The sequence below is a fragment of the Ranitomeya variabilis genome, chromosome 2 (genome assembly GCF_051348905.1).
Source record: "Ranitomeya variabilis isolate aRanVar5 chromosome 2, aRanVar5.hap1, whole genome shotgun sequence".
Classification (NCBI taxonomy): domain Eukaryota; kingdom Metazoa; phylum Chordata; class Amphibia; order Anura; family Dendrobatidae; genus Ranitomeya; species Ranitomeya variabilis.
In genome coordinates this window covers 847,200,928-847,214,082 of record NC_135233.1, presented here as the reverse complement: position 1 = coordinate 847,214,082, position 13,155 = coordinate 847,200,928, and the positions used below count along the sequence as shown (strand labels likewise).

General features: G+C 40.3%; 1 protein-coding gene across 3 annotated transcripts in view; it reads right to left on the bottom strand.

The window, feature by feature from the left end:
- The window catches only part of DIS3L2 (DIS3 like 3'-5' exoribonuclease 2), a 445,122-nt gene that overhangs the window by 114,308 nt on the left and 317,659 nt on the right, over window positions 1–13,155 (bottom strand). For all 3 annotated transcript variants that reach the window (XM_077290198.1, XM_077290196.1, XM_077290197.1), the window contains 2 exons: window positions 8,466–8,573; window positions 7,710–7,943 (listed from right to left, as the gene is read on the bottom strand). In XM_077290198.1, the coding sequence (XP_077146313.1) occupies window positions 7,710–7,943; window positions 8,466–8,573 (342 nt within the window). The remainder of the gene's footprint in view (window positions 1–7,709; window positions 7,944–8,465; window positions 8,574–13,155) is intronic.

Here is a 13,155-nt window from a genome sequence, read left to right as displayed (position 1 = left end):
CGCCAGGTCTGCCAACGCTCGCATGACACTTATTACGAAAGCACTGCGGACAATTAGCAGCCGGTCTATGCAAGTTTCAACTGGACTTTAAAAATCAAATGTAAATTGCTTGTGCAACCATGTGGTCATTAACAATAAGCAGTCAATTTACACCAAACTTCTAATTATTCAGTTAAAAGTCACTGCAACTCATTAAGTGTCTACATCTTGGCTGTGGGGGCGTGCTGACGGCTAGATAGACCCTTACACTGAGGGCTGGGCTCAGACGGCTGGACTAATACTCAGGCCATTCATATCCACAGATCCAGCTCCATACAAGTGTAGGAGCTGACAGTACAATTTGTGAGAGCAGGAACACTGGTTATTTTTGGACAATGGAGGTCTCCAACCTCTCCCACAAGACATGCGGTCATAGTTGTAGAGAAGGCTCTGCCTGCTGGATTGGGATAGGCCAATCCTTCGGTTATCTGTGAAATAAGCCGCTGCCAGATAAATCCAAGTCTCAGAGAACACCGGAACGTGCAACTAAGCCGAGTGCTCCTATGTATGAGGGAGTCGTGAAAAATGATGAAAGCTTATCATTCAGCTCATGTGTGGACTTTTTTTGGCTAATTAAAGTAATGAGAAGTAATGGCAATCTAATCAACTATTCAATAAGGAAAATAAAATTTAACAGCAAGCCTTAAACATGTATAGACAATCCTTTCGACACATTCTTTCAGCATTTAGAAACGCACATGCAAAATCATGTATTGTATGTAAAGACCCTTCATAGATGTAAATGACCCATAACAATATAATTACCCCATCAAAGAGTTACTGTTCACTTCATGAGATAACTGGGTGTGTTCTATTCTAGATACTCATAAGACCAAATGCTACACAAACTTCAAGGAATGTCAATGTAATGTGGATGATATCAGAGTAATAAAGCCATCAAACCCCTTCTGCCAGTCATTGAGACAGCTGAATTAGCCGTACTTCTAAAGAGCTCATCAAACTACTGCTTGCTAGACTCTTCCCAGGATGTGCACAGTAATTCACTTCACATATGGAAACCCATGACTGTAAAGTATTGAAAGGAACGCCATGTGCAGGAAATATTGGCGCACACACATTCTGCAGCTTTCAAAATGTAGCAATCAATATTGAATATCTATTTTGTAAATTGAATGTAAATGAAGATGTAGCTGTATCAAAAAAATAAATGTGGGTTTTGGGTTGAAACGATTGATGTGTCTCTCCCCCGGCATCATTGGGGAAGATTTGGTCAACCAGTCTATGGTCTATGGGGTTCTCATATTACAGCTTAATTCTGAGGATTTGGCCAAATTATATAAGGCTTCTTTCACACTTGCGTCGGTACGGGTCCGTCGCTAAGCGTCGTCGCAACGTACCAACGCACGTTGTCAAAATGTGGCATGACATGGGCAGCAGATGCTTTCAACGCATCCGCTGCCCATTCTAAAGTCCGGGGAGGAGGGGGAGGAGTTCCGACCGCGCATGCGCGGTAGAAAATGGCGGACGCAACGTACGAAAAAACATCCCTTGAACGTTTTTTTTTGTGCCGAAGGTCGGCCAAAACAAGACGCATCCAATGCACGGCGGACGCGACGTATGGCCATACGTCGCGATCCGTCGGCAATACAAGTCTATGGGAAAAAACGCATCCTGCGGGCACATTTGCAGGATCCGTATTTTCCCAAAACGACGGATTGCGACGTACGTCACATGACGCAAGTGTGAAAGAAGCCTAATGTGTATAGGAGAGTGTATGAGTATCGATCAACAAAGCTCTTCAGTGTATGGGAGAATGGCCAAGATGGCTGTCAGTTAAACCATCAGTCACAGCCTTATTCGCTTGACAGCCATCTAATGTGTATTGGCAGCTTTAAGGGGCTGCAGAGAGCTCTTCAATTTTCCTTCTGTACTGATGCATTCAAGGATACTGGCAACACTGTGACCCTCCACACAGTTTATATGGATATGTGTGCCCGCCGCACAATGTATTTGGGCAATCAAATCATCAATATCTCCTGCTGGCAGCTCTCTTTGCAGTTGATGACCAAAGACATCCCAGATGTTCTTGATGGGAGATAAATCCATCGACAGTGCAGGCCATGGCAGTATGCCAAGGCAATGCAAACTGCACACAGTAGTATGAGCAAGATGGAGCCTGACATTGTGTTGAAAAACAACTGAAAAAAAAACACATGTTCCAGCTTCTTAGAAATAAAATTGCAGATTTATTGAAAAATTCTTTAAAAGTGCATACTCCACGGATCTCACAATAGCCCCGGGAGGAAAGCGACGCGTTTCGACTGCAACCGCAGTCTTTATCCAAGCTGATCTATCCCAAAGCCCATGTGGACCTATATAGTACTATGCACCAATAAACAGGAAGTAACACATCACATGATTAAAAGGTCCTGAAAGGCTAAAGCAATTAGATACAAATGAACACATGAAAAAAAAAAAAAACAACACAAATAAATTTCTTATAACACAATATAATATTGATTACTGGATTTTACACAGATTTCAATAATGAAACATTATCTCATTTCAGATAGACTGCAATCTACATGGCTAAAGGCTGTTTCAAGTGCAACACAACTAATTGTTCGACATGCAAACACATGGTTACTATGAAGTCTTTTCAAAATTATAACCATACTAACTCATTCCAAATACAAGATTTTATAAATTGCAACACTCGGAATGTTGTTTATAAAATTGACTGTACCGCATGCGACAAGTCCTATATAGGGTGTACTGGACGAAAATTTAAAAAAAAATCGCATTACAGAACATCTATATGACATTACAAAAAATACAAATCGCAACATTTCATCTGCGGCTAAACACTTTATTGATCATCGCACACGGAATACTTCATTTTTTCGTGTATTGGGTCTGGAGAAAATAAAAAAAACCTTACCGGGGTGGAGATATTCATAGAATGTTATTAACCCGGGAAGCTTATTGGATTTTTGTTTTGGGCACACGTTTTCCGGGCGGCTTGAATCGTAGAAATGAGATAATGTTTCATTATTGAAATCTGTGTAAAATCCAGTAATCAATATTATAATTGTGTTATAAGAAATTTATTTGTGTTTTTTTTTTTTTTTTCCATGTGTTCATTTGTATCTAAATGCTATAGCCTTTCAGGACCTTTTAATCATGTGATGTGTTACTTCCTGTTTATTGGTGCATAGTACTATATAGGTCCGCATGGGCTTTGGGATAGATCAGCTTGGATAAAGACTGCGGTTGCAGTCGAAACGCGTCGCTTTCCTCCCGGGGCTATTGTGAGATCCGTGGAGTATGCACTTTTTAAGAATTTTTCAATAAATCTGCAATTTTATTTCTAAGAAGCTGGAACATGTGTTTTTTTCTGCTGTGAATCCATTGCCTTTCAAGACTGAGTTCCGTGCTTCCAACAACCGGTGAGCTGGCTTGTCCACTTTTTTCTTGAAAAACAACTCCAGGGACAAACTGGAAAAATGGCCGCACCAGAAATTCCATGACCAAATCAATATTACTTTATGTCAACTGACACCATAATCATGGTGGTAGGACCACTGTGATGTTCCTTTGAGAAGTAGTCTCCAGACTATTTCGTCCAAGAGAAAAGCAAGACTCATCACTGAAGATGATAAACTTCTATTCCTTCTTCCCATTGCAGTCATGCTCTGCACCATGATAGACAGATAAATGGTGAGAGGTCAATGAATAGAACTTCACAAAGCAACGAAATACTGGTCCTACCTCCTAGGATTATGGGATTTTCTATATTTTCATGATTTGCATATCCTTAACATATCTACGGATCCTGTGATATCCATAAATCCGACTTTCTTTTTTTTTTTGTTGAAATTTCAATGTTCCGGGGCATTACTTTCTATGCAAGTCATCCATTTACATGTATACACTTGACCCCTAAATACACAAATGTTAGACTAGAATGACCACTTGCTCATTATCTGCAGTGACCTTCTATCCCATTTGTATTAGAAGCATTCAATATTAATTTCGTAACATTAATGGCGACAAGAAAAGTGATGTAAACTGCATTTAATCTATCATGGTGCACTTTGACAGTTTGACTGATTTTCTAATGCATTATATGACTAATGCCCTGATCCAATGTAAGCAGTAGGATAGGCAGTGTACTTACCATAATTAAATACAGGAGAACAGGATATCAATGTTTGTTCTTTTTTTAAAGTAACCATTTCAGAATTCTTATTTTTTTGTTTTGCTATTCATCTTGAGCATAAAATCACTTAAAAGGGAACCTGTCACATTGTACATGCAGTGCGATTTGTGGTCAGCATTGTTTAGAACATGAGACACTAAGAACAATACATAGGTTTGTTGGAAATAATTCAGTACAACTTGTAGTTTGCTGAGGTCCCTCGTGTTTGACTATATTTAAAGTCCATTGGGAGATCCTACTCCGTGAGTGGCAGCCATCTTTGTATGCACAGTCATATAGGGGAACCTGTCAATCAATGAACAGCACCACCCACTGAACTTTTATTTGGCTTGAAGTGCCTGGTGCTTATATACATAGGTTTTACTGCAACTTCTCCCCCAGCAAATGTACATCAATCTGATCAGATCCTCCTGCTCTATAACATCCTGCCTGCAGGTCAGATATCATTTTTTCAACATGACTGGTTCCCTTTAACTCTACCTCCTAAGTTACAGACTGGATATATAATTCAGGCCACCGAATGGCAGAACTTGCAGAAAACGAGACTTGTGTAAACGTGCTGCTGAACAAGCCAGTGATAAACCCATCACTGACATTGCACAGCTGTCACTATGCAATAGGAGATTCGAGAGGGAGAATTACTGAATCAAGTAAAGCTTTGATGTGGTAAAGTTTGTTAAAGTGCTTTGACATAAAATCTCAGTTTTATAAAAGCTCACTACCACATAAAATTAACCTCAAACCCAATTAATGCAAAAATAAAACCATGATAGATTCTATATTAAATCTCAAAATTATATACACTCATATATACATATGGCTTAATTCTAGAAATAATCATACAAATATACATCTCTCTCTCAATGGAGAAAAAGATGCATTTAAAAAACAATCAAACAAAAAAAAAAAAACGAAAAATACCTCTTCATTCATCAGCATTTTATCAATGCCAATTTTGTTTTGTAAAGGGGAATTTAGAAATAAGATTACATTTTGCCAAAGCCTTCCAGATCAAATTTCAAATCACATTAACTTTATACAACTGTGTTCGCATTGAGATTCATTTTATTATTATTTTTTTTAATTCTCCAAAAAGCAGAACTCATGGCTAAAGTATCAGACACTGGTTGTATGTATGTTTCACTGCGCGGTGCTTTAGAGAAAAATCTACTTTAAAAGTTGCCGGGGACAAAGCCGATGCCTTGCCGAAAAGGCGGGTTCCCAGCGGCTTCTGCTTGTCCGCTAATGGCTGACAGGTGTCTCCCTACACATGAACGCAGGTAGAGACCTGACTTAACTTGACACCCGTGCAGCTTCGTCCCCGCGGCTTTTAAAGAGTTTTTCTCTGAGACGCAGCGCTTAAGTGTAAAACTTATATGGCTGAAATTATACAGTCGATGTATTAAACATGCTGCCCGTGGTTTGGGCAGTACATATCCAATGTCAGGTTCCCATTAAGAGACAAGAACGTCAACGAATTTGATATCAGCATCTATTATTTTCAAGGACTAAAATACATTTACATCCACTTTCATGGCATAAATTATCATGCATTTGTGGGCAGTGTTTGACCATGCCACTCCCAGCTAAGCTTTGCTGACTTTTCAAGAAATTGGGGAAGCAAACCAGGAAAAGCAGAAAAAAAATAAGTGACCACATTGACAACAAATAATTGCTCAAAAATGTTTGATGTCAAGCAGTTTTACATCCGAAAGCCAGCTAAAACTGCTTCATGAATTGGGGCCAAAGATCTTCCTAAATTTACATCATTTGTGCCCTGTAAAAAGTGGTAATGTGTTTTTTACTACACAATTATCTAATATCACAATATTATACATTAAACATATACAGGTCCTTCTCAAAAAATTAGCATATAGTGTTAAATTTCATTATTTACCATAATGTAATGATTACAATTAAACTTTCATATATTATAGATTCATTATCCACCAACTGAAATTTGTCAGGTCTTTTATTGTTTTAATACTGATGATTTTGGCCTACAACTCCTGATAACCCAAAAAAACCTGTCTCAATAAATTAGCATATCAAGAAAAGGTTCTCTAAACGACCTATTACCCTAATCTTCTGAATCAACTAATTAACTCTAAACACATGCAAAAGATACCTGAGGCTTTTAAAAACTCCCTGCCTGGTTCATTACTCAAAACCCCCATCATGGGTAAGACTAGCGACCTGACAGATGTCAAGAAGGCCATCATTGACACCCTCAAGCAAGAGGGTAAGACCCAGAAAGAAATTTCTCAACAAATAGGCTGTTCCCAGAGTGCTGTATCAAGGCACCTCAATGGTAAGTCTGTTGGAAGGAAACAATGTGGCACAAAACGCTGTACAACGAGAAGAGGTGACCGGACCCTGAGGAAGATTGTGGAGAAGGACCGATTCCAGACCTTGGGGAACCTGAGGAAGCAGTGGACTGGTCTGGTGTGGAAACATCCAGAGCCACCGTGCACAGGCGTGTGCAGGAAATGGGCTACAGGTGCCGCATTCCCCAGGTAAAGCCACTTTTGAACCATAAACAGCGGCAGAAGCGCCTGACCTGGGCTACAGAGAAGCAGCACTGGACTGTTGCTAAGTGGTCCCAAGTACTTTTTTCTGATGAAAGCAAATTTTGCATGTCATTCGGAAATCAAGGTGCCAGAGTCTGGAGGAAGACTGGGGAGAAGGAAATGCCAAAATGCCTGAAGTCCAGTGTCAAGTACCCACAGTCAGTGATGGTGTGGGGTGCCATGTCAGCTGCTGGTGTTGGTCCACTGTGTTTCATCAAGGGCAGGGTCAATGCAGCTAGCTATCAGGAGATTTTGGAGCACTTCATGCTTCCATCGGCTGAAATGCTTTATGGAGATGAAGATTTCATTTTTCAGCACGACCTGGCACCTGCTCACAGTGCCAAAACCACTGGTAAATGGTTTACTGATCATGGTATTACTGTGCTCAATTGGCCTGCCAACTCTCCTGACCTGAACCCCATAGAGAATCTGTGGGATATTGTGAAGAGAAAGTTGAGAGACGCAAGACCCAACACTCTGGATGAGCTTAAGGCCGCTATTGAAGCATCCTGGGCCTCCATAACATCTCAGCAGTGTCACAGGCTGATTGCCTCCATGCCACGCCGCATTGAAGCAGTCATTTCTGCCAAAGGATTCCCGACCAAGTATTGAGTGCATAACTGAACATTATTATTTGATGGTTTTTTTGTTTGTTATTAAAAAACACTTTTATTTGATTGGACGGGTGAAATATGCTAATTTATTGAGACAGGTTTTTGGGGTTTTCAGGAGTTGTATGCCAAAATCATCAGTATTAAAACAATAAAAGACCTGACAAATTTCAGTTGGTGGATAATGAATCTATAATATATGAAAGTTTAATTGTAATCATTACATTATGGTAAATAATGAAATTTAACACTATATGCTAATTTTTTGAGAAGGACCTGTATATGTAAAGAAAACTAAACTTTTACCTGGTCCAGTCTTAAAGCGCCATCTTTAAATCGTTGCCTGCGTAAATTCTTTGCAATAAGATGCAGGTTGAGAACGGCCTGCTGAATCTCTTCAACTGTATGATCTGGAGACACTGGCGGCAGCTCCTGCACATCAGGCAGTCTGTCCGGACGCTCAATCATGCTCTGTGCGTGGTCATAGCTCAGCTTCACACAAGAGCAGATAACACTTCGACCAAACCACTCTTCAAGGATCTAAAGTGTGATCCAAATAAATGCATATTAGGCCATTAATAAATAGAATTAGAACAATACACCCATTGGGGCTTATGTTTAGTTTTTCCAGCAAATGACTCAAATCAGCAAAAGCATAAACTCACAGCGCTGTTCAGATTGAAATATTGTGTGTAAACGTATAGCTACAATGTAAAAGTCAAACAACTAATCTTACACCGAATTCATAAGACATTCTTCCAGTGGTCAATATTAACTTAAAGCCTATCACAATGAAAAATCCAAGCAATCAGAAAACAGAAAGGATTCAATTTGAAGCAAGGTTAAAAATAACGTAATATAAACTATAATTAACATTGATCGTCAGGACTGTACGTTTGTGGGTATGCTTATCTCTATTGTCCATTACCTGTTAATCAGAAAACCGATTCAACACATAAAAACATAACTGCTGAAACTGAATTAAACACAGTCCTAGTGATCGAGTCCTACACATCCCTTTATTCGTTAATATTTTAAAATTAAATTATAAGCAACACTTACTTTCCCCTGTGGAGTGACTTTCCAGATGACAGAAAAAGTCAGTCTGTCTGCCATTGGATTTAAGCTGCAAAGCTCTTCACAAAGTAATCTGGGCAACATCGGTATGACCTGCAACACAGAAAAAAAATTATGACAATTAAGTTACGGGATAGCATGGTATGTTTTGTAAAGCTTGCTGAATAGAAACTACAATATGGAGTATCATTATAAAATGTTAAGTCTGTCCAAAGAAAATTATTGCTGACACGTGGATGCATCCTACAACTTGTAGGTTTTGAATTAAAGGGGTATTCTCATCTCCAAGATCCTATCCCAATATGTAAAATGTCTAACAATATTAGCAAATGCCTCCAATTAGAAATGTAGCAGTTCTTCTGATTCGCTCTGTCGCTTATGGATGCGCCATTTCTGGGGCGGCTGAGGGCTGATGTTCTTAATGTGGGAGGGGGACAATATCCATGGCCCCTTCCTAGGGTATTAATATCAGTCCACAGCTGTCTGGTTAGCCTTTTCTGGTTAGTAAACATAAGAGGGACCCCATGTGATTTTTTTTGTCGGGCTGTCCCCTATAAAAACCAGTAAAGGATAAGCAAATCACTTTGAGCTGACATTAATGGACTGGGAACCTTTATGACTATTGGCTCCTTCCCAGAATATTAACATCAGCCCCCAGCCGTTGACTTTCCCTCAGCTGGTTATCAAAATAATGGGGGAACCCACACAGTTTTAACATTTTTATGTTTATTATCAAAGACGGTAAATTACACACACACACACACGGAAACCTTAGTTCAAAGCTTCAAGGTATTCCTGCAGCTGGAAACACAAGTAACCTTAAAGTGTCCCTCAAAATTTCCCCATTAGGTTTCTGGGCCTCGCAGCAGCCAGGAGACCCCCGTGGTTGTGAACTCAGTTAATCCTAAAGGTTACCAGAGTTCACAGCCAACGGGTCTCAAGGTAACTTGAGTGCTGGAGTGCCAGACATGCGGTCGTTCATCACTAAGGCAATTTAATGAAAATTCACCGCACACTCTGCATTTTTGTGGCGATACCAAAAAATTATATTTATTTGCAGTTTATAGGAACAGAAAAAAATAGAAATAGGTAAAGCGCAGGAGAAAATTCTAAAGCGACTATATTTGAGTGATGTTTTGACCTGTCCCAGGTCTTATTCAATACGTCGTTGGTAATACCTTAGTCATATAGATAGATGCAGTTTGTATGGGGCTATTTCCCTGATCAGGGTAGTGTGCAAAGTGAGCTGCATAGTCCCCAAGATGAGAAAAATATGGCACTCTGCTTTAAATCACATTACTGGCGGTGCTCCCGCACCTTGTCTGGCCTCCTGCTGCTGCCCCAGAAAAGGCACATCTATTAGATGTGCCAATTCTGCGGTTTGCCAAGCTTTTCGCACTTGTCCTGGTGTGGTGGGGCAAGTGGAGTAATATTTGTGAGGTTCATGTCACCTGACATGAAGCCCAGGGGTCAGTAATGGAGAGGGGTCTATAAGATACCCCCCATCACTAACTAATTTGTGAAAATTTAATATAAAAAAAAAAACCTACACACATGAATAAGTGTTAATTGAACAAAAAACAAACATAAGTAAAAATCCTTTATTTGAAACAAACAGACCTCATCCTCTTTTACCCAATTATTACTGTAAAATTAAAAATAATAAAACACCATATTCCTCACCTGCCCGACGACAATGCATTTGCCCCACGAAGAGGCCAACTCAGCTAAACATCAATTTCACAACTGAACGGTGGCATGACGTGACAGCTCAGCTGTGAATCCGGGAGACACTGAGCTGAGCCTGAGAGCGCAGATCAGTGACCTGCTGTCACGGTCACCGACTTCACTCTGTCTGCCGGATTCATGGCTGAGCGATTCCATCATGCCACAGCTCAGCCATGCAATCCAGATGTAGCCAAGTTGGCCTCTTCATGGGACAAATAAATTATCTTCGGACAGGTGAACAATATGGTGTTTTATTATTTTTAATTTTTTATCAATAAATGGGTAAGAGAGAGTGAGGTGTGTATTTCAATTAAAGAACTTTTCTCTGAGTGTATTTAATTTTTTGAGCCAGAAATGTCTGGGGTGACTGCGGGCTGCTATTTTTAGGTGGGGTGGGTCCAATATCCATGGCCCCTTACCAGTATGGAAATACCAGCCAAGAGCCATCTGATTTAGCTTGGCTGGTTGTCAAAGATGGGGGCATCCCAAGGCTGTTTTTTTTTATAATTATTTAAAAAACTGGTATGGGACCCTCTATTTTTGATAAACAGCCAATATAAAGTTGACAGCTGGGGGCTGCAGCCCGAAGTCAGCTTCACCTGCGCTGTTTAGCAAAACACAGGAGGGTCCCACGCCATTCTTTTGTTTTATTTATTGCACAGGCAGCGGCTGATGAATACTTATCGTACGCTTGTTTTCACTGCTATCATTGAAACCAGGAGTAGGATGATGAGTAGGATGATGAGTAGCACTCATCACCGGCGGTAACAGATGCTGGCTCACACGCCATCATCTGTACGACAGTGTGGGAACCGTAGCGCTCTGACCAGTGGTAACGAACTTACCGCCGATCAGAGCCGGTGTTTCTCGCGCTGTCATACAGATGCCAGCCTGGGAAATGCCGGATCTTCGGGCTGCTGAACCTAAACAGTGACACGGACTTCAGGGAGAAGTCAGTGTTCGGGGTCCATGAACAGACACTACTGTAGATATTCGATACGGACCCCAAACATTACCGTTCGGGTTCGCCCATCCATACTGCTGACATGTCCTCTTTCAAAAGGAATTCCTATCTTGTTCATTTAGGTTATTACCCACAGGTTATGCCACAAACCTAGAAGAAGGTCCCGCGTCTCCAGTGTCAGAAGCATGCATCAGAGACCACTATACACGTTAGATAAGGGTCCTATTGTAACCTTCGCTTAATATACAATTAAGGCATGTCTCAAGAATATGACTACAAAGGACAAGCTGGGAAACCCCCTCTAAACATTTTGCACAGTTTTTTTTTTTTTTTTAAGCTCATGCTCACTGTATGTATGTATGTATGTATATATGTATATGTATGTATGTGTATGTATATGTATGTATATATGTATGTATATATGTATATGTATGTATATCTCGCTGAGGATCTGTTTATACCAAGGAAGGTGACGGGCACAAGGGGGCATTCTTTGCGTCTGGAGGAGAGAAGGTTTTTCCACCAAAATAGAAGAGGATTCTTTACTGTTAGGGCAGTGAGAATCTGGAATTGCTTGCCTGAGGAGGTGGTGATGGCGAACTCAGTTGAGGGGTTCAAGAGAGGCCTGGATGTCTTCCTGGAGCAGAACAATATTGTATCATACAATTATTAGGTTCTGTAGAAGGACGTAGATCTGGGGATTTATTATGATGGAATATAGGCTGAACTGGATGGACAAATGTCTTTTTTCAGCCTTACTAACTATGTAACTATGTAACTATATGTATGTATGTGTGTATATATATTATATATAAATGTATATTCATGCTCTGCTGCAGAATGATAGAAATTTTTATCAGGATTTGGGACCACAATCTAGGCCTATTTTTTGACCAAACTATTTATGTGGACAACATGTCTTTCGTTAAATGTAATAAATGCATGTTTGTTACTAGCCACGACTAGCAACAAAACCATTATATAGAAATTCTACTAGCATTTGGTGACGATGTACATGAATATTTCAACCTTTTGAAAGTTTTTGCAATATTGAAATTGTGACTTGAGGCAGTCATGAGTGTTCTTAGAATGACAGCATTAGGTAATGCAGCACATGCTCCGACAGAGGACGTGCACCTTTACACTAACTATAGATAGGAAGTAAGATGATCCAATACTTAATAACTAGGCTCCTGGGTGTGCTGAGGATTACAGTAAAACTGAAAGCAGATAATGTATCTTTCACAGGTAGGGAATTACCCCATCAAGTGTTACTCAATGTCAAAGAACATAACCAAGCCCTTAGCATAATCCTGCTATACAGTTTACAGTGGAGATAATCCCATAAATAAACACCAATGATCAGTCAATGAGCTAATCACATGCATATGGGACATGAGATGGTGCCACAATTAAAGGGACTTTCACCAGGTGTGCTGCTGAGAGCAGCATAATGTAGGAGCAGAGACCCCGACTCCAGTGATGTGTGACTTACTGGGCTGCTTGTTGCAGTTTTGATAAAAATAACCATCAGCAGAAGATCACCAGAGGATTAATAAAACCTGCTGCCATGTAATCCACTAATAATTTATGAGCTCTACATAACGACATGCCCACAAGAGATCAGCAGCCTTCTGCATATGCACAATGTACACAGAAAGCTGTAATGCAGTGGTGTGGTTGGGGTTATACAGAGCTCAGCATTCAGAGAACTAGAAGATCTACAGAAAAACTACAGCACCCAGTCCAGCAAATGATATCACTGGAATCAGGCCATCTGCCCCTAAATTATATTGCTGTCACATTGGATAGCAAAAACCTACTGACAGATTGCCTTTACCAGGTGCTGTCATGGGTTCTGGAAAATCCCATTACTGGGGAGTAACTTAGATTTTTTTTCCTTCACCAATGACCGCACCACTTGAGAAATTTATAGAGAAAACAATCAACCTTAGGGAGGGACCACCACTTGCAGAACCAGTC